Source organism: Polyodon spathula, chromosome 25 (assembly GCF_017654505.1).
Source record: "Polyodon spathula isolate WHYD16114869_AA chromosome 25, ASM1765450v1, whole genome shotgun sequence".
Taxonomy (NCBI): Eukaryota; Metazoa; Chordata; class Actinopteri; order Acipenseriformes; family Polyodontidae; genus Polyodon; species Polyodon spathula.
Genome location: NC_054558.1, coordinates 12858618 through 12880015, shown reverse-complemented (window position 1 = coordinate 12880015; position 21398 = coordinate 12858618). Strand labels below are relative to the sequence as shown.

General features: G+C 34.5%; 1 protein-coding gene across 1 annotated transcript in view; it reads right to left on the bottom strand.

Moving 5' to 3' along the window:
- Positions 1-1181: 1181 nt before the first annotated feature.
- The window catches only part of LOC121300138 (M1-specific T cell receptor alpha chain-like), a 60406-nt gene continuing 40189 nt past the window's right edge, over positions 1182-21398 (bottom strand). Inside the window, exons 2-5 of the mRNA XM_041228572.1 lie at positions 3474-3737; positions 3176-3223; positions 2516-2622; positions 1182-1746 (exon numbers count right to left, since the gene is read on the bottom strand). Of these exons, the coding sequence (XP_041084506.1) occupies positions 2516-2622; positions 3176-3223; positions 3474-3737 (419 nt within the window). The 3' untranslated portion in view covers positions 1182-1746. The remainder of the gene's footprint in view (positions 1747-2515; positions 2623-3175; positions 3224-3473; positions 3738-21398) is intronic.

Here is a 21398-nt window from a genome sequence, read left to right as displayed (position 1 = left end):
GGATGTGGTCAGACTAATTAAAACACACCCGGGATGTGGTCAGACTAATTGAAACATGTGGAATGGGGTCAGACTCTAATTAACTCAATGCAGAATGTGGTCAGACTAATTGAAACACATACGAAATGTGGTTAGACTCTAATTGAAACACATATGGAATGAGATCAGACTTTAATAAACACACATGGAGAAATTGGTCGGACTAATTGAAAGACATGTGGAATGTCATCAGACTAATTGAAACACATGCAGGATGTGGTCAGACTAATTGAAACACATCTTGAATGTGGTCAGCCTCTAATTGAAACACATGTGGAATGTTGTCAGACTCTAATTGAAACACATGATCAATGTGGTCAGACTAATTAAAACACATGCTGAATGTGGTCAGACTAATTGAAGCATGTGGAATGTGGTCAGACTCTAATTGAAACACATGTGGAATGTTGTCAGACTATTTGAAACACATGTGGAATGTGGTCAGCTGAAACACATGCAAGAAACGCTGTGTCTTGCTATGATAAATACATGTTTCAGTACCTCTACACTCAGACCATCCTCAGAACCTCGCTACATCTTGCTATGATAAATATATTTTTCAGTACCTTTACATTTTCCTACTTAATTTGAAATGTCCAATTAGAATGGCTTCTTCCAGTTGAAACCCTAGTTATGTATGCTACATAAAACCATGGATTTTAACTTTCTGAAAAAGAAACAATTATTTTGTAACATTTTTTTTAATCATTATTACAGTATTTTATGTATGATACAGACATGATAAAAGCACATGGTTTTGTACATTTAACTTGTAATCAATAAGCTGTAATACATGCCTAGTAACAAAGTATAACTAATCATTTTCTTTGAGTGATAAGCAGTCATGTGTGCATTACATTTCAAGGTTAGTATGAGCGACATTTTATATATATATATATATATATATATATATATATCATATATATAATATATATATATATATATATATATATATATATATACATGATGTACTTTCTATTTACCGTTTCGTGTCATAAAAGATTACTTTAAAACGAATGAAATATTCTAATTTGTCTTATTTACAACGAACAATGTTCAATGTTACGTTACAATGTAATATTCATATACATTATATATATATATATATATATATATATATATATATATATATATATATATATATAGTTGATATTCACTGTTTGTAATAACTTTGACACCTATTCACAAAGCTTTAACTAACTAGTGTGCATTTTGTTTGCACAGTAATACGAACCATGTAGATGTGCCACTATTCTCTTTTCAGAAGAGCTGAGCTTAAACAATTTCTTACAGCTTCCAATTTGATCAGTTCCCGCTTATGGTAGTGGATGTTTTAAAAAATAATGTATGAGTTAAAGCTCTGTGAAATACAGTGCATTGTTTACTTAACTAATATAATCAAACCAGACAGCTTACAATCTATATTTTAAGCTCACTGAAAACATTTCTTGATAAAAGCTACATATATTTTATAGGCAAATCTGATTATTTCAATATTGCATTCTAAAGCATAATGCATTGCCATTACAAAAGCGATATCATTCTTACTGAGAAAAGAATGACAAAGTATTTTCAATTTCCAATAGTATCTCTGTAAAGCCTAATCAAACCCACAAGCCTAGAACTTCTGAAAACTGCTTGAATAAAATGTTTGCTTCATTCCTTTTGGTTCAACAATCCATGTCTTCATCATATATTTGATGTATCCTGTTGCAAAGTAAAGAAAACCCCTTGTTAGTGTTATTGATAATATATCGACAGTCATCACTGCAGAAATTGCATGTTTGGGCTTTAATCCCACCCAGTCATTCTATATTGACATGTTGTGAAAAAATACATTCATAAGAACAACACTAACAGTAAAAGTAAATGCTACTTTCTGTGCTTTAGATCACATCTGATTTATGTAAGACCACTTGATTCAAATTGACCTTCCTCTCCTGGTCTTTGTTCCAGCCCTGTTCTAAATTGTGTAATTAAACTGTTTAAAGCTCCATCCAGACCCTGAAGTAGTTAATGATGTCATTGTATCAGTTAAACCTGGAGTGGAATGGCCCTCTGGGACTGGGATTGGACACCCCTCACCTACAGTGTATTGTGTGATTCAGGAACAGAAAGCTATAACAACACTACCACTTAGCTCCAGAAATCTGCATATTATAAAAACAAAACAAAAAAAAAAGCGATGTTCTTTACTAATTGTATTACTGTAGAATCAAAAGGTGAAAATATTTGTATAGAGCAGGTTTGCTTCAAGAAGTCTGTGTTTATACTATGCATGTCACACAAGAAGTCTGTGTTTAGACTATGCATGTCACACCACATTGCCTGGGGAACACTTGCTGGTGTGCATATTGGCTGATAATAAGGGGTAAGAAAAAGCAAACCCTTTGTTAGCGCACATGCTCATAATAGGTAAGAAAATGGAGCCTTGGTCAGCACTCAGAGAACATGACAGATGGATAATAGAACTCACCTAACTCATCCACGCCCTGATTGTCATGAGCACATTGAATGCAATGCTCTTCAGAAATATAACTCTCAGACCCAGTACCACCAAACTCAAAGAGTTCAGTTTCTCATCTGAAAGAAACAAGTTCAACACGGAATCAACACAATGCAAATGGGATGCTACTTTACTCATGTGATTACAAATTGTGATTGATATAATCTAGGGATAACAGGCTATTACAACAATATCTCCACGAGACAGGTCTTATGTAAAGCTTTATGTCATTTAATAAAGCAATTAACAAGGTAATAATAATAATAATAATAATAATAATAATAATAAATAATAATAATAATAATAATAATAATAATAATAATAATAATAATAATAATAATCTCTTGGCACACCATTCATTGATAACTACATCACGCTAATGACTAAAGCTAAAATGTAAACTTATATTCTGGTTGTAATGGCAATCTAGGAGCAATATTGGCAGGTTGCAGTTTAATAACCATGCTTTGGAGAAAATCTCTAAACATCCAGACAGACCCCTGTATTGGAAAAGGTCCATCTAATTGTATTTCTGAATTTATTTTTCAAAACAGCCGTTAATACAAATAGATAATATTTCTAATGGGCATGTGTACAGTGCTAACAGGTGGGTAAATTCAAACAAATTACCTGATTCAAAAACATATGCCACATCAGACTCACACACGCTTTCTTTATCTGAAACGGAAACAATTAGAAAGATTATTCATCAAATTAATTTAATAATTAATACCAGAAATCTCCCCCAGTTTGTGTAATATGCTTCCTCATATTAACCCTTGTTACAATTTCTGACAATTTACTTTTTTATTACAGTCTGGTTTAGTGTATTAAATACAGTGCTCTATTGTTGACTGTGTCAGCATAGATTATTTGAATGAATGAATGAATGAATGATTGTATGCATAGATGAATAAATAATTCTTACCTTTGCTGTCTCGTACAGTCATACTGCCATTAACAGCTGCACGGCAGTTGAAGTCTGATCTATCTTTGCTTTCTGAGAGAAATGCCACCACACTGTACTGCTTGTCTCCTTTAATTACTGAGGGGTCTGCATCAAAGGTTTCATCTCCCAATGTAACACTGATGTTATGTGAACTGAAGTCTGTGATGAGGCAGGCTCTGGCTTTGCCATCCTTATTGTCTTGGTCAGATCCTAAAATAAAGGCCTCTGTTTTCGATTCTTCTCCTGTCAAGACAAAAGAGTAAAGTTTCTGTTATGAGGTGATCCTCTATCTAAATTGGGGACACTTTCCCTGTAATCAGTATATTTATCTTATAAACACCAACATACGGTACATTTTGATTACAATATTATGCATACAAAAAGATTAGCAGCACAAAATATCACAAAATGCTGTAATGCTGCATTCGAAATATGGATAATGTACTAAATCTGTCATCTGGTTTTACAGACCTCTCTTAGCACTAGTTTTGGGTAACCTTCCCAGGGTAACATTAACTAGTCCAACATCAGTGTTAATCCAGGTCTCTGAAACCAGCTGATTTAGCCTTTTTAAACAATAATAAGTAACTAGTTAAAACCATCTGAATAGTGATAGTACCATACTTCAAATACCTCATAGCTATCACTCATTGCACAGCACTGTACCAAAACCCTTCCCATATCACATGTGCTTCTCTGATAATGACTACATCAATGGGGATGGAGCTGGTCCTGTCATCTCATGAAGGTTGAGCATCTCTTAACAGGACACACTATAATCAAAGCCAAAGCCATTCTCAAACATGAACTACATACTACTAGAACAAAGGCTGTCAGCCTGCAGTCCAGACACTGTTAAATCCCAGATGTTCCATGAAAAATCCCCAAATTAGGTTCCTGCTGAGTCAGCCGATCTCCAAGCTATCAAGTGTTAATCAAAAAGTTCTGTATTGAAGGCTGGAAACCACTGTATTGGGCAGTGATCTTCTATCACACTTACCCATTGGCCATCACATCAGCTCCTAATCGATGACACCAGAGATTTCAAAAGTGTGTTTAAAAAAAAACAAAAAAGACTAATTGGCTCCATAATTATTTTGGCCTTGTTTCCAAATATGATCTTTCCATCCTGATTTTTCATACAGTGTCTTGTCAGTTCAAAAACCCTCCCCCCACAGACATAATCAGTACCATTCCTCAAAGATGTTATCATGAGGAGCCATGTTTGTTTTAATTTAATTCAATACAGGAATTTTTTTCTTTATTAATGTTTTCTAACAATTATATCGGTTTTAGGAGTTGGTTTTAAATGAACGGCAAATTTAATAACTTTATAATAGCTGAATATTTTTGGACACGATTCTTATTATCTATTTTTTGAGATACAAGATTTTTTTTTTCATGCCCTAAAATGAACACTTAATGTAATCATGATTAAACAACTTCTCTGAATACTGTCTTACGAATTTAAGATAGATGGAATGCTCGCAAAGTTCCACGGAAAGCCAGGTTCCATTTCTGTTGCTATTCACACTCTGACAAACTCTAAGGCAATAATCTTTGTATTCCACTGTTAATACTGCTACCTTATTACCTGACCTTTTTAATTATATTTTGCCACTAAATGCAATTATGATGAAACACGTCTTTAATTAAGTTAATATCTATCACTGCATGCCATCCATAACTCTGACCATTCAATCAGAAGCAGTAAAGCATTAATAATACAAGTACACATAATATAATTCATGCTAACACAAACGTTTTCCTCAAAACACTGAACTTATTGTATCAATACATTTCTGATTAGCACTGATATAAAACATACTTGTTTCCACTCTAAGCTGGGTCCCTGATCCAAAGATAATATTCTCTGTGTTGCTTCTCACAGTTAGAAAACCCAAATTAAAACTGAAATCCTCACACAGCTTGTGCCGTCCCGTGGTCATGTTTAAATTCGCTGGGATGCATCTCCCTGGTGACAGGGGTCCAGAGGAGGCCTATATATGTAACTATATCTAGAGAAGCGTTCATCCCTGTCTGCACACATTACTTGTCACTGTGAGTTTCAGATAAAACTTGGTCAGGACATTCTTTAGCACATGTCATAGAGAACACAGGAATCAGGAGGTGAAAGACAATGCCTGTCCATTTATCTTTACATCTGTCCATTTACTGTATCACATGTTTTAAATTTTAACAAGTAGGTGCTAACATATTTATGTAATGTTTAACTAAATCTGTAGCACTGATATGCATTGGTAATATCAATGCTCTAGATATGCTGTTAATTAATACAAGCTCACCCATGTTCTTGAAGTATAATACTGTACCAGAATTGTATCACAGGCTTAATGTTATCATTTGATTTGTCAATTTAAATGTCACTTTTATTTTTTAGGTAGGTAAGTTTAATACACTGGTATAGAACTGAGAACTAATATTACTCACATAGTACACTTACTAGGGTGCACCTTCAGCTGGGTTCCAGATCCAACTAGCATCTTATTAAAGTTGTTATTCACACAGTGCATCAACTCAGAGCACAAACATTGCTTCCTGACCAGGAATTGCTATGAATTGTTCAGTAAGAGTGAACAATTCATAGCAATTCTTTTTATTCAATGATTTTATTTGTCTGTTATTTTCACACAGTGAATCGAGTCTGATCAAACATGCACTGCTGCCCACAATTTAAATACAAGTCTAACAATATTGCTGTATTTGCATTGTATGTACATAATAGCAATTCAACTGCAATTAACGTAATAAACACTTACACTTCTTTAAATGCAGCTTCATTTTTCACATGATGACTGAGCTCACCTTTTCAAAAAGGACACATATACGTACTGGAAGTAAACTATTCCCACATGATTTACTGTATCTGTCACTTCAGAGATCCACACAGAGATTTCGGATGACTTACTTGATTCTACTTTGAGGTTTGTCCCTAATCCAAATATAAGCTTCCTTGTAGCATCATTCACACAGTGACTAACACATATCCCAAAACACCAGCACACATCTGTCTGTCTATTTAAATATGCATTCCATCTCGTATGCATCTAGATTTGGTATGTTTATACTGGAACTGCTTCATTAATATTTAGGCTGAAATTTAGATTTTATGGCAAACTCTGCCTCAACTTGTATTCACAGATACATTGGTAGGTTTCCAGGCATTACAGATATGATGCTGTGATCACATTGGAAATTGTTAGAATTTACCAGCCCAAACCTTGTTTTTTGTGTTTATGAACATTCTTCTAATTAAACCTTGCTTTAAAAACTAATAAAGCCTCTCTGAAACAGTTGAAAAAAGTTTCATGAACTACAAAACTTAAATGATCCAAACAACCTTTAAAATCAAAAACATTTCTTATCAAACTTTCCTTAAAAACAGTCATAAATGTTTTGTGAATAGGACCCATAGTTACAAGTTTATACTTTAACATAATCTCATGCATACAGTAAATTGGTCAAGAGGAACAGCATTTTTACTATAAGGCTGACCCCCATTCTACAGCATGTCCTCGAAGGTGGTGCACACTGTTCCTCACATACATGCCACTACCATTAGAATGAGTTTGATTGACTCCACAGGTGGTCGATTCTATGTATGGACTGACCCTCTGGTAGCTAAGCAAATCCCAAGCACACTGCATTGTCTACTATTGCTATCTCTTTTGCTGACCATGCAAACGGCATTAATAATTACTGACATTTCTCTTAAGTAGGGTATTATTCTTCTGGCTTCATTCACAGAGTACTTATTACACCCATAGGTATACAATACCAGGCAGTGACCGAATGACAACAGCCACTGGATTGTATTTTTATGCTTGTTTAGTCTTTTTTAAATGTTTCTTATATAAATAAATAAGAGACTTACTCGACTGAACTGCAAGTTGTGTTCCTGCTCCAAATATCAGTTTGTCATTATTCTGATCCACACAATGAATAAATTCAGGTCAAAAACATGCCAGACTGTCCTGCCCCTTATACATGCCGACCTTCCTCAATATAACGGTGGCCAAACTATCTAAGTATGTAAGTATATTTTCTCACAATGCCTTTGTGTTTTTAAACAGTCAGAATGCTGCAGTGGTTTCAAGCTGACATTTTAAACCACTGTTGCAAGAACAGGCTTTAAAACATCTCGACTGGCCTGTCTTGTACGCAATTCCTTTATACCACTAGAAGTATTTATAGTAACTTTTAATAATCAAGACGGGGACATGTTTACTATTACAATAACAATCATGTTTTTCAGTTTCTCAAAAATAGTGGAACCAATTGCTTAAATTAATGAACTCCCCACTCAGCACCATTCTACATGCTAATTAAATTAACACAATTACTTACTGGCTTCCACGATCAGTCGTGTCCCAGATCCAAATGTTATCTTATTACCAATTCCATTCACACAGTGAGGAAATCTACAGCAAAAACCACTGGTCCTGGCTGCCACAAACAGACCATTTTCACCTGCAAATCTCTTACAATTATCTAAATAAAAAGTTCCCAATCTGTGAATTGGGGCAGCTTGTGATCCAAGGTGATCCTTGCAATATTCCTAAAATAATGCAACAGCATCTCCCTCACACCCAAATGCATCAACAGCTCAACAGAAAACAGTATTTTTTCTTTCAATTTTCAATCATAAACGTTCACTTAAGGATTATACTGTGTAACATTTTTTTTTTTTCAGGAACAAAAATTGTGTTACATAGTGTTATCAAGTCTAGTTGAATCAGTAAAAAAAAAGCATGATTCTGCTTTTTGTTTCATTATGTATTGAACTATTTCAATTGTAGGTTCTATACAGCAGCACATGTATGAGAAAGATAACTTGTGTATAGGGTTCAAGCTGTAATGAAATGAACTGACTTGGTTCCACTTGGAGTTTCGTACCAGATCCAAGTGTAAGCTTGAAACCACCTGCATCCACACAGTCATACATTCCTTACTAATATCACTGCAATGCTATACTGTGAAGCTGCAGCTTCTTATCACCTTATTCCATCATTAATGAAATACATATTCATATTTTGTAATGATATTTTGTTACCAACTAAATATTTCAAAATTAATATATCTTTTTGATTTTTACACATTGAACTGATTACATTTTAATATCGGAGCCAAAGAACAAAAACTGTATAAACATACCAGAATTGCAGAATCATTACACTGCAATGTAAAGGCACTGGTCATATTACACTGCAATGTAAAGGCACTGGTCACATTACACTGCAATGTAAAGGCACTGGTCATATTACACTGCAATGTAAAGGCACTGGTCATATTACACTGCAATGTAAAGGCACTGGTCATATTACACTGCAATGTAAAGGCACTGGTCATGTTACACTGCAATGTAAAGGCAATCGTCATATTACACTGCAATGTAAAGGCACTCGTCATATTACACTGCAATGTAAAGGCACTGGTCATATTACACTGCAATGTAAAGGCACTGGTCATGTTACACTGCAATGTAAAGGCACTGGTCATATTACACTGCAATGTAAAGGCACTGGTCACATTACACTGCAATGTAAAGGCACTGGTCATGTTACACTGCAATGTAAAGGCACTGGTCATATTACACTGCAATGTAAAGGCACTCGTCATATTACACTGCAATGTAAAGGCACTGGTCATGTTACACTGCAGTGTAAAGGCTCTGGTCATGTTACACTGCAATGTAAAGGCACTGGTCACATTTTAGTTTAAGGATCCATTTATAAAACATCTACAAATGTGGTGTTTTTGGTTCTGATGATTTTTAACAAGGAACAGTTCATTACAATAAGATTATAATGATACATCACAAAATTTAGTTCAGAGCATGTTACATGTTTTTTTTTTTATAAGGTTTCTGAAAATAACACATTTATAGACTGTTTATAACAGATACCTAAACTGAAGAGGTGCCAAAGTACTGTTTAGAAAGCTGCTACATTCACGGAACTAGACCTCATTACTTGGTACATTTTTTTGTTGTTATACATTATTCAAATGTAAACCAGCATAACCAAATAGAATTTCTTATGTATCTAGATAGTTATGTTTTTTTGTTTTGTTTTGTTTTACTTAATAAGCACATTTTATATTGTATTCATATATTAAGATGTGCAATCAAATTAAACATGCTTTTCGTTAATAATAGGAATACAAGTATAAGAACAATGACCAATGCTTATGCAATTTTTTCTTCTAAACAATAATTAATTTTTACTTACTTGGTTCAACAGTAAGTTTTGTGCCAGATCCAAATGTTATCTTGTAGTTATTAGCATTCACACAGCATGTAATGTTACAGCAAAAACCTTGAGCAATTAAGATCATCTGATTCCTATGTGTTTCATTTGCTTTACTGAACAATCACATAATACTTCACTAACTTACTTGGTGTTATACAGTACATATTCCTCAGTGATGATTATTAATAGGAATATCACGCTATAGAAACACAGTATTATGAAACTTGTACCGAAGAGATTTTTTTGGAATTAAACCCTTGTAATTTTATGATTTGGTCCTTATATAGAAAATTATTTATTTTATACTACACTGTCAAGTTTGAGAAGATTAACTATTATAATATACTTACTTGGTTGTACTGAGAGTTTGATCTAAATGTAATCTTGTATCCTCCAGTAGTCACACACTGTTTTATACCATGTCGCAATCTTTGGGAAGATCTAATATCCTTAGATTTATACTTTATAAAATGTTTACTATTTGAGAAGTTTAAGAAGTTGCATACGCTTGAAAATATGAACATTATTTTTTCTATATATGCACAACTTTATTAAATTATAATAAGTTTTATTGTGGCAAATGAAACTTATTCTTATGAGGGCTTATGTGTATTTAAACAACTCAACGTTTATGTCACGATCAAGCCACTAATCAATCTAACACATAATATAAAGCAGTATACCCCACTGCACGAACCAATCTGTCTAACACATAATATAAACCAGTATACCCCATTGCATTAATCAATCTGTCTAACACATAATATAAAGCAGTATACCCCATTGCACTAACCAGTCTGTCTAACACATAATATAAACTAGTATACACCATTGCACTAACCAGTCTGTCTAACACATACTATAAAGCAGTAGACCCCATTGCACATTGCTTTGATCCTCATCTTGTATTTACAATGATTTCATCTACAGGTCCAGTTTTACCTCATCTTACTCAATGTCATTCACTTACTTGGTTGTATTGTAAGTTTGGTTCCAGATCCAAATGTAAACTTGAATCCACTACCAATCTCACACTATTAAACACCACGCCAAAATCTTTGAGTGGGAAGATGTACTGGAACACATCTGATTGCCACCGATTTAATCAATATTCAAAGATTTCATAGATATTTGATCTGTTTCAAATTAACAATACTAATAATGTACCATATTTGATAAAGGAAACCACGTGTTGTTTGAAGTACAAAATTGATTATTTTAAAAGATAATAGTCCTTTCTTAGCATCCTCATTATGACTCCTGATAGTGTTCATAACGTCCTTTATAACTGATTTACAGATGTGTCACTGGTTATTTCTGATGGATACATTCACTGAAGTGTTACTAATATGTTTTACATTATTCCAGAACTCACAGTTACTTACTTGGACTCACAGTTAGCCTGGTCCCAGATCCAAAGGTTATTTTGATGTCATTCACACAATGAATGGAGTCTCAACAAAAACCTTTAGTCCAGCCGACCCACTGGCAACACTTTACATTATAGATCTGTTATGAATAATAATTACATATCTCTAAATGATAATAATGCTTTACATTATAGATGTGTTATGAATAATGCATTACATATCTCTACATGATAATGCCATCCATTGACCTTTTAAATATATCATTTCGTAAAACGGGGTCAATTGAATTTGTCAAAAACAATTTATCAAACAAACAACTTGAAATCAATCAATCAACTTGCATGTTCTTTAAAAAAAGGTCAGTCAGTTACAAAAGCGTGAGGCAGTTTTTTGTAAGTTGGTAAAACAGTGTAATGTGTTTAAACAGCGATAAGCAGGGTGTGTGAAACCAGCCGAATGACTTGAAACTGTGTTGAAATGCTTCACATCACAGATTAAACACATTTTGATACTTTTGAAAAGAGTAGACCTATTTCTGTGTTGCACAACATCATTTCCATAAATGACAGCAAGTTCTGTTATTATTGTGACTGGCATCTCGGTTGTCCAAAACGTTACTGTAAAGACTCTGAAAACATCTCAGCAGCTTTAATGGCTGATATTCATGGGATTCCAGAGCTGATGGTGTAACCATCTCTGAAAGAAATCATCTTTTAGATCATGTTATATAGTGGCAAGTGAAACATGATCTTTAAAGAGCTTGTCTGTATTATCTTACACAATTCAACCTTTACGTCACAATCAATCCACTGACCAATCTGTCTAATACATAATATAAACCAGTATACCCCATTGCACTAACCAATCTAACACATAATATAAACCAGTATACCCCATTGCACTAACCAATCTGTCTAACACATAATACAAACCAATATACCCCACTGCACTAACCAATCTGTCTAACACATAATACAAACCAGTATACCCCATTGCACTAACCAATGTCATTCACTTGGCTGTACTGTAAGTTTGGTTCCCAATGTAGACTTGTATCCACTAGCTGTTGCACACTAATATTACTGGTTTATTTAACTATGTATTATTTTTATTATTATTTTTTATTTTTTTATCAAACACTTTTGTTATAACAACACTGAATTCATTATCAAGCTTTGGGATAAGAGCCCTTCTTGTCTTGACATCAGCGTTATGACTTCTAATACTGCCCTTTATAACTGATCTATGGATGCATCATGTGCTGTATATAAAGGATCCTTTAACTAAGGTGTTATCAATTAGTTTTACATTATTCCAGAACCCATAGTTACTTACTTGGACTCACAGTTAATCTGGTCCCAGATCCAAAGGTTACTTTGATGTTGTCATTCACACAATGAATTGAATCTCAACAAAAACCTTTGGATCTGGGCAAGAGTACATTATAGCTCTGTAATGAATAATGCATAACTAAATAGTTATTAAGTATAACTGAAGAATAACCAATTCTATCTTTATCCATCAATTTAATATGTGGTAATACAGTAACATGAAACACACATTTTTACAATTCTTCCATAACTTTAAAGTACATCTAAGGTAGAAGCATGTAAATAAGTTTAGGGATATATATTATAATGTGACACTGATAAAGACTTCAGATATAAATGGTTGTCTAAATATTTCTACACTTACTTGGCTGGACAGATAGTTTGGTTCCAGATCCAAATGTAATCCTGTTGTTCAAATTCACACTGTGGTGAATGTTGCAACATAAACCTTCATCAATGATACCTCCAGCAACATGGCAGTGGCTCATCAAAATAAACCTTGGACCCCATCAATAATCCATCCTGCAATATGGCAATGACTACATCATAAACCTTGGACCCCATCAATAATCCCTACAGCAACCAGGCAATGACTACATCATAAACGTTGGACCCCATTAATAATCCCTACAGCAACCAGGCAATGACTACATCAAAACCAATTGGTGACACCTTAGTTTAAATTAACAACAATCTATAGACAATTTTCAATAGTTTGTGATTGATAATAATACTTTTTTTTTTTTTTTTTTTTTTTTTTTAATTTAGTCATCGCCAATGGTTTGTACACTGGTTTTCTCCCTAATTTGAAATGCCTGAGACATGCTCCTGCCAATCTGTCATTTTTCCCACTGCCACCATGACCTATCGTGTTGGAGGACAACACAGATGGCTCCACTGCAGAGCTGCAGGTGTCCTATTGGCCACAGGGGTCACTGGTGCACAATGAACCATAGATTCCACTTCTGACCTAAGCCTTCCATGCCCGGGCGACACTCAATTGTGTGCCGCACCCTAGGAACCCCTGGTCAAGGTTGGCTGTGATTTGAACCTGCGATCTCCAGGCTGCAGGGCACATCCTGTACTCCACGCGGAGTGTCTTTACTGGATGAGCCACTCGGAAGCCACCAATACTTTTTTTTTATTTGTATAAGGCTATTTAAAGTAACAGTTTTATACTTACTTGGCTGTACTGAAAGTATAGTGCCAGATCCAAATATAACCTTACTGTAGTCATTCACACAGTGAGTTGTGTAACAACAAAAACCATTGACCCTTCAATTAGAAAGTCAAGACCATCATTTCTATCTGTATCTATTGAACACATAATAATACATCATTGTGAGAAGAACATGTACCTAAGGCATTTAAAATAACCCTGAAGACCTTTACTAACACATGCATAGCTCCTTAATGAATAACAGTGTTACCAATAATACTCATGATGCCGAAAAGGTTTAAGCAATAAATTGAATGATGAAACCATATTACTTTACTGAACATGCTGGTACTATAGAACACCGTTGTTATCAAACAATTATGTGAAATACTCCCACTTCTCCTGCTTGTGAAATACACCCGCTTCTCCTGCTTGTGAAATACACCCGCTTCTCCTGCTTGTGAAATACATAGGCTTCTCCTGCTTGTGAAATACACAGGCTTCTCCTGCTTGTGAAATACACAGGCTTCTCCTGCTTGTGAAATACACAGGCTTCTCCTGCTTGTGAAATACACAGGCTTCTACTGCTTTTTGATTACCCCTGCCCTCTCCCTGTTCATCCACAATGATTCTCCATAAAATTGTACGCAATGCATTTGCAAACATATTTTATCAATAGTTATATCATATAAAACCTGAATAAAATAACTATCATCTCTATATCCCTCAAAATGATCAATTACAATAAAAAATAAAAATAAAAAAACTCACTCACTTGGATCAACAATAAGTTTTGTACCAGATCCAAATGTAAGCTTACGGCCACTGGTATCCACACAGTGACTGGTCTCCTACTAAAATCCCTTAACTGTGAAGCTGTGGTATAACACTCTATCAAGTCAAATACCTCTCTAATTCAGTGTTTTAGCAATGTCACTACATTATTAACCATTTATTTAGGAACACCTCTTTTCAATCAAAATAAAGAATACTGGAGATGCTGTCCAATTTACAAATACAGTGGCAACAAACCGGAAATATCATTTATGTATGCCTTACTTTATTTATAGAGAATGTTTTACTTACTTGGTGTGACCAAAAGTTTTGTGCCAGATCCAAAAGTTGGCTTAAAGCTGTTAGTATTCACACAAGCATACAACAAAAACCTCTGACCCCAAGTCAAACGGATTTTTCCTTTTTAATTTGTCATTGTTATGTGTGTATTGTTTATTAACCACAGCCCTGTTCCCTATTACATTGTAAATGCTCTTCTTGTTATTGCTATATGTGTATTGGTTATTCAGTTCCCTATTATACTGTAAATGCTATACTTGTTATTGCTATGTGTGTATTAGTTATTAACCACTGTCCTGTTCCTTATCATACTATAAAGGTTAAATGTACCTCTAAATCATTACTATTTGATTTTTTTCCTTGTCTAACGCATTACTAGTATAAGGCTGATTCTTCTCACCAGAACAGAGATGGATCTAAATATGTAGCATTTTTTTTTTTTTTTAATTATTATTATTTTTGTCCAACAGTAATGCAAATCGAAATTTAACAGTGAAAGAGGTTGAAATCTGAACTTTTACTTACTTGGTTCCACATAAAGTCTGGTGCCATTGCCAAATATAATCTTTTGACTGTTAGAATTCACACAGTGTGGCAATCCATACCAAATACCTTTGCACTCATATAAAGCTATGGATATGATGATTTGGAGCACATGTCTGATTCATTTTGATGCCACACAATTTGCTTCATTGAGACATCCCAATGTCACTGAATTATGCATTAAACATAATTACTGGTAAATCTTACATACCTGTACTTTTTATTTTTAAGAACAAGGTTACAATAATATATCAATAGATGTGTTACAAAGGTTGTTACAAACATTGTTAGACAGTTCCTGTTTCTAACATGATTTTACAGCTATACAGGGTCATACAAACACGGACATCATTTAATAACCCTGGACTTGCTTATAAAATTATATGTAACAAAAGCAATGTGCAATTAAAATGGTATTGCAATAAACTGTCCTTCCTTATTATTAATCATTCAACATTTTAATAAAACATGTACAGTTTTGATATATTAAGAAATTCCTAAATAACATTTGGACTTCCTAAGACAAATGTGTTCTTTCTGAAAAATGAAGTATTTGTTAACTAAGATTGATTATCCAAACACACATCAGATGTAATGCTCACCTGGTTCAACAGTCACTTTAGTCACCGAATGTCATCTTAGTGTTCGCATTCACACAGTGTGGAGCCTAACAGCAAAAACCTGCCACCCTTCAGGTAACACCAAGAGCAGCGATCAATGTGAGCAGGTGACTGACAAATCATTGACGTGGTCAGTGAAAGACTCTGCAACCTGCAACTATAATTTGGTCCCAGATCCAAAGGATAATTTCCCTCTAAATCCTCCAGTAGTCACACACTGCTACTCTGCCTATCCAAACCCTATTGTGGTCTGTGCCCATGCCTATGAAGTACAGCACAACACCCTGCACATACTACAGTTTTCTACTGGTTTTGTAGAACAAATACACGCTTGTGATTCTACATTAATAATAAGCCCTGGCATCAATTTAACCAGGTACAATTCTGCACAATCATAGTTCCTTTGCTGCCCCCAGGTCATTAAAGCTTATTTCAAAATTACAATTAACATTTGAGTAATGCACTAGTTGTGCAGTTCTAATGTGTATACCATACATTTGCCTCACAGTGAAAATCCCAAAAGGAAACGTTCTTGGTTTAACATGTAACTGCGTTCCATTTCCAAACAGGATTGTCTCGTATCCAGAAGTCACACAATATGAGCTATTGTCACACAAACCCACTAGCACACAACAATCTCTGAATACCAATAACTGGGAGTCCAGAGAAGGTTTGTCAGTAGGAAGGAAGTAGGAGGAAGTTTTGATGCATAAATGTATACATTTTTAATTGTAAGAACAGTTGTATGTTAATGTATAGTGATGTCTGTAATTATTGACTGCCACTATTAATTTCACTTGTATAAGTAGCATGCTACAAATGTACATTTCAAATTAATGTTTTTTTCATTAGGGTGGAAACATCAAGGCTCTATGTCCCAGACATTAGCTCTCAAACCAATGGAACACCAGACCCCAGCGCTCAGATCAATGGAACATCAGACCCCAGCAATCAATGGAACAACAGACCCCAGCTCTCAAACCAATGGAACACCAGACCCCAGCTCTCAACGAAACACCAGACCTCAGTTCTCAGACCAATGGAACACCAGACCCCAGCTCTCAATGGAACACCAGACCCCAGCTCTCAAACCAATGGAACACCAGACCCCAGCTCTCTCAATGGAACACCAGACCCCAGCTCTCAAACCAATGGAACACCAGACCCCAGCTCTCAGACCAATGGAACACCAGACCTCAGCTCTCAATGGAACACCAGACCCCAGCTCTCAGACCAATGGAACACCTGACCCCAGCTCTCAATGGAACACCAGACCCCAGCTCTCAGACCAATGGAACACCAGACCCCAGCTCTCAAATCAATGGAACACCAGACCCCAGCTCTCAAACCAATGGAACACCAGACACAGCTCTCAGACCAACGTGAAAATAAGATACTATACACTGACTAGGGGTCAGTGCACATGACCAAACCTTTCTATACTACACATAATATTGATAATTTTTATTTAGGAATGTGCATTGCTATTGATAGATGTGTTTACGCTATGAGAACTAAATGATTGCTTGGGTATCAGAAACCTCAAGTGCTCTGAGAAATGTAACGGCTTTGCCCAGTTTCCATCAACTTAAATAAAGACATAGACATAGAAATGAAATACCAACCATGTTTTATAAACTAATATAACAGCATGGCTGTATAAGGGTACACTATAATGGTGCCTAACTAAACTAATGTTATTTGATACATTCAATAACATTACATTCACATTCTAAATAGCCATTGTGTTTGTTTCACAAAGACCATCTGTCTCATAATTTAGAATGTCACTTTTACCAGCCTATAATGGACTAAGGAATGTGTTAACATGTATATAATGTTTAACTGTATTGCTATGTCATGTTATTAATAATAGCCACCTTATATTATCTATCAAATACTATATAAGAAATGTATATATGTATTGTTACTGATAATAATCATTAAACTAATATAATCTGGTGTATAGCATATAATGAATTTACTGTAGCAATCAAACTTACGTGTTTCTACTGTCAATCTGGTACCACTGCCAAATATGAGCTTCTGTGAACCAGATCCAGAATTCACACAGTGCTAATCACCCTGACAATATCTCCCTTTCATGGGCAATTCAAATCACAAGCAGCACTTGATATTAATAATGTTGGGGCTTGTATCTGCAGTCATTGGTTTTCAACCCCAAATTCTATTTTATGAACACTCCAATGCTTGTTGGTTAAACTATGTAACACAATTTTTGTTCATGGGTAGTAAGTGTTATTTCCTAATTGCTTATGCCTCAAAAGTATAGAAAATGGCTATTATTCCCCACAAACTTTGCTTTTGTGACCAGGACAGTGATATTTAAAAATATCACTATTTCCAATGGGAAAACGGGCAAATGTGTGTCTTTTCGTTCACATATAGTCAGAAAAAAACAACATATGAATCCAAATTAACATGTATTTATACTAAAGTAATTCAAAAATGACTACAAAAGATTTAGAAGTGAGTAGTTTTTCGAGATTTACGATTATACTGTATCTACTATATTATAAACTCCTTTTATTAATTGCTTATTTCTTAGTATCTCAAGAATCTTTAGTACTCTTAAGATAACTGATATAATTACAACATTTGTAACACACACAAAAAAAAAAAAAGTTTATTGTTTATGTTATTGTTTATTTTAATATCCAAGAGATTTCCCAATTAAACCAACATTTTAATTCTATTTTTTACTTACTGGGTTCAACTTGTAGCTTTGTTCCATTTCCAAAAATGATCTTGTTGCCATACTCCACACCGTGCTGTATCTGCTAGCAAAAACTCAGCATGTCTACAGGATAACATCACTATGGGCACACATTACACTTTAAGGATATATAAAATAAATACCACCTGACTATGAATGGCATGTTTTGGGTCAACTTGAGGTTGGTTTTAATGACATTACAGACCAGGACAGTGAGTGTTCTGGGCATCAGAACATACCGAGATGTGCCAAAAACAGCTTACAGAGGCTAGTCATAGCGTTTCATAATGCTTTATTAGTCAAGAAGAGTCCAGCACCGTCATTATAGCATGGGGTCTTCTATATATGTCCTGGGACAATAAAACTGCAAATACCTGCCCTTATCACTGATTTTGAAAATTGACCATACTTACCGGATTGTACAGTCAAGGTGGTCCCATTCCCAAAAATAAACCTGTACCCAGAAGTCACACAATGAATTCCACTGTGTCAAAAACTAATCAGTGCAGTGGAACTCATGGTGTGATTGTTAAGCCCATTCCAATCCAGAACTATGTTACAAACAGGTCCTTATTTAGTAAATTCAATAAAGCTTAGATCAAGGCTCCAGGCTGTGCTCTAGATGTGTTAAAGTTAGCAAGGTTCACTGACTTCACTTTTTGATTTGTTATTACTATATGTCTATTGGTTATTAACCAAGGTCCTGTTCCTTACTGTACTGTAAATGCAATAACTGGAATAAACTCCTGTGCCCGGTGCTATTTGGTGACATAATTTCCCTCTGGCTACATTGACCACATATTACAAACACATATGGCAAGCCAAATGATCATTTAGAGGTATCACAAGATACATTTGAAGATAATATCTTTAGATATTTCATGATATCTTTAAAACATTTACAAATACATACTTGATATTTAATATAGATTTAGAGATATCTGTAAATAAATTCATAATCACTAAAACGATTCAATATATTAATTATAATATGATGGACTACTACGCTACTCATGATCTGTGGCTGAATAGTTAATAAAAATTATTTAAGTCTCAATGGATTAACACAATCCAGAAATTTCCCAAGGTTACCTGGACCTCTAGTAAATATCAACCGTGGTTTTACTCCTAAACTGAGGAAAACAAAAAAAGTTTTTTTTCCTTGTCTATAATGATACTATTTCGAAAGCTGATTCTTTTCACCAGACCATAGATATATATATATATATATATATATATATATATATATATATATATATATATATATATATATTATATATATGTTAACAGGGTTTCATTCCCAAAGTAATGCAAATCTTGTCTAACAGTGAAAGAGGTTTAAATCTGGACTTTTACTTACTTGGTCCCACATAAAGTCTGGTGCCATTGCCAAATATAATTTTTTGACTGTTAGATTTCACACAGTGTGGCATTCCATACCAAATACCTTTGCACTCATATAAAGCTATGGATATGAAGATTTGGAACACATTTTGATGCCACACAATTTGCTTCGTTGAAACACATCCCAATCTCACTGAATTATGCATTAAACATAACTACTGGTAAATCTTACATACCTGTACTTTTTATTTTTAGAACGAGGTTACAATAATACATCAATAGATGTGTTATAAAGGTTGTTACAAACATTGTCAGACAGTTCCTGTTTCTAATATGATTTTACAGCAATACAGGGTCATACAAACACAGACATCATTTAATAACCCTGGACTTGCTTATAACATTATATGAAACAAAAGCAATGTGCAATTAAAATGGTATTGCAATAAACTGTCCTTCCTTATTATTAATCATTCAACATTTTAATAAAACATGTATATTAAGAAACTCCTAAACAAAATTTAGATTTCCTAAGAAAAATGTGCTCTTTCTGAAAAATGAAGTATTTGTTAACTAAGATTGATTTTTCAAACACACATGAGATGTAATACTCACCTGGTTCAACAATCACTTTAGTTCCAGATCCGAATGTTATCTTAGTGTTGGCATTCACACAGTGTAGAGCCTAACAGCAAAAACCTGCCACCCTTCAGGTAACACCAAGAGCAGCAATCACTGTGAGCAGGTGACTGACAAATCATTGACGTGGTCAGTGAAAGACTCTCCAACCTGGCATTTCATATATTGCTATTGACAGCTGTGTTTACACTATGAGAACTAAATGATTGATTGGGTATCAGAAACCTCAAGTGTTCTGAGAAATGTAACGACTTTGCCCAGTTTCCACCAACTTAAATCATGACATAGACATATAAATGAAACGCCAACCATGTTTTATAAACTAATAGAATAGCATGGCAGTATAAGGGTACACTATAATGGTGCCTAACTAAACTAATGTTATTTGATACATTCAATAACATTACATTTGCATTTTAAATATCCATTGTGTTTGTTTCACAAAGACCATCTGTCTCATAATTTAGAATGTCACTTTTCCAGCCTATAATGGCCAAAGAATGTGTTAACATGTACATAATATTTAACTGTATTGCTATGCCATGTTATTAATAATAGCCACCTTATAGTATCTATCAAATACTGTATAAGAAATGAATAAATGTACTGTTACCTATAATAATCATTAAACTAATATAATCTGGTATACAGCATATAATGAATTTACTGTATGTCAAACTTACGTGTTTCTACTGTCAATCTGGTACCACTGCCAAATAGGAGCTTCCGTGAGCCAGATCCAGAATTCACACAGTGCTAATCACCCTGACAATATCTCCCTTTCATGGGCAATTCAAATCACAAGCAGCACTTGA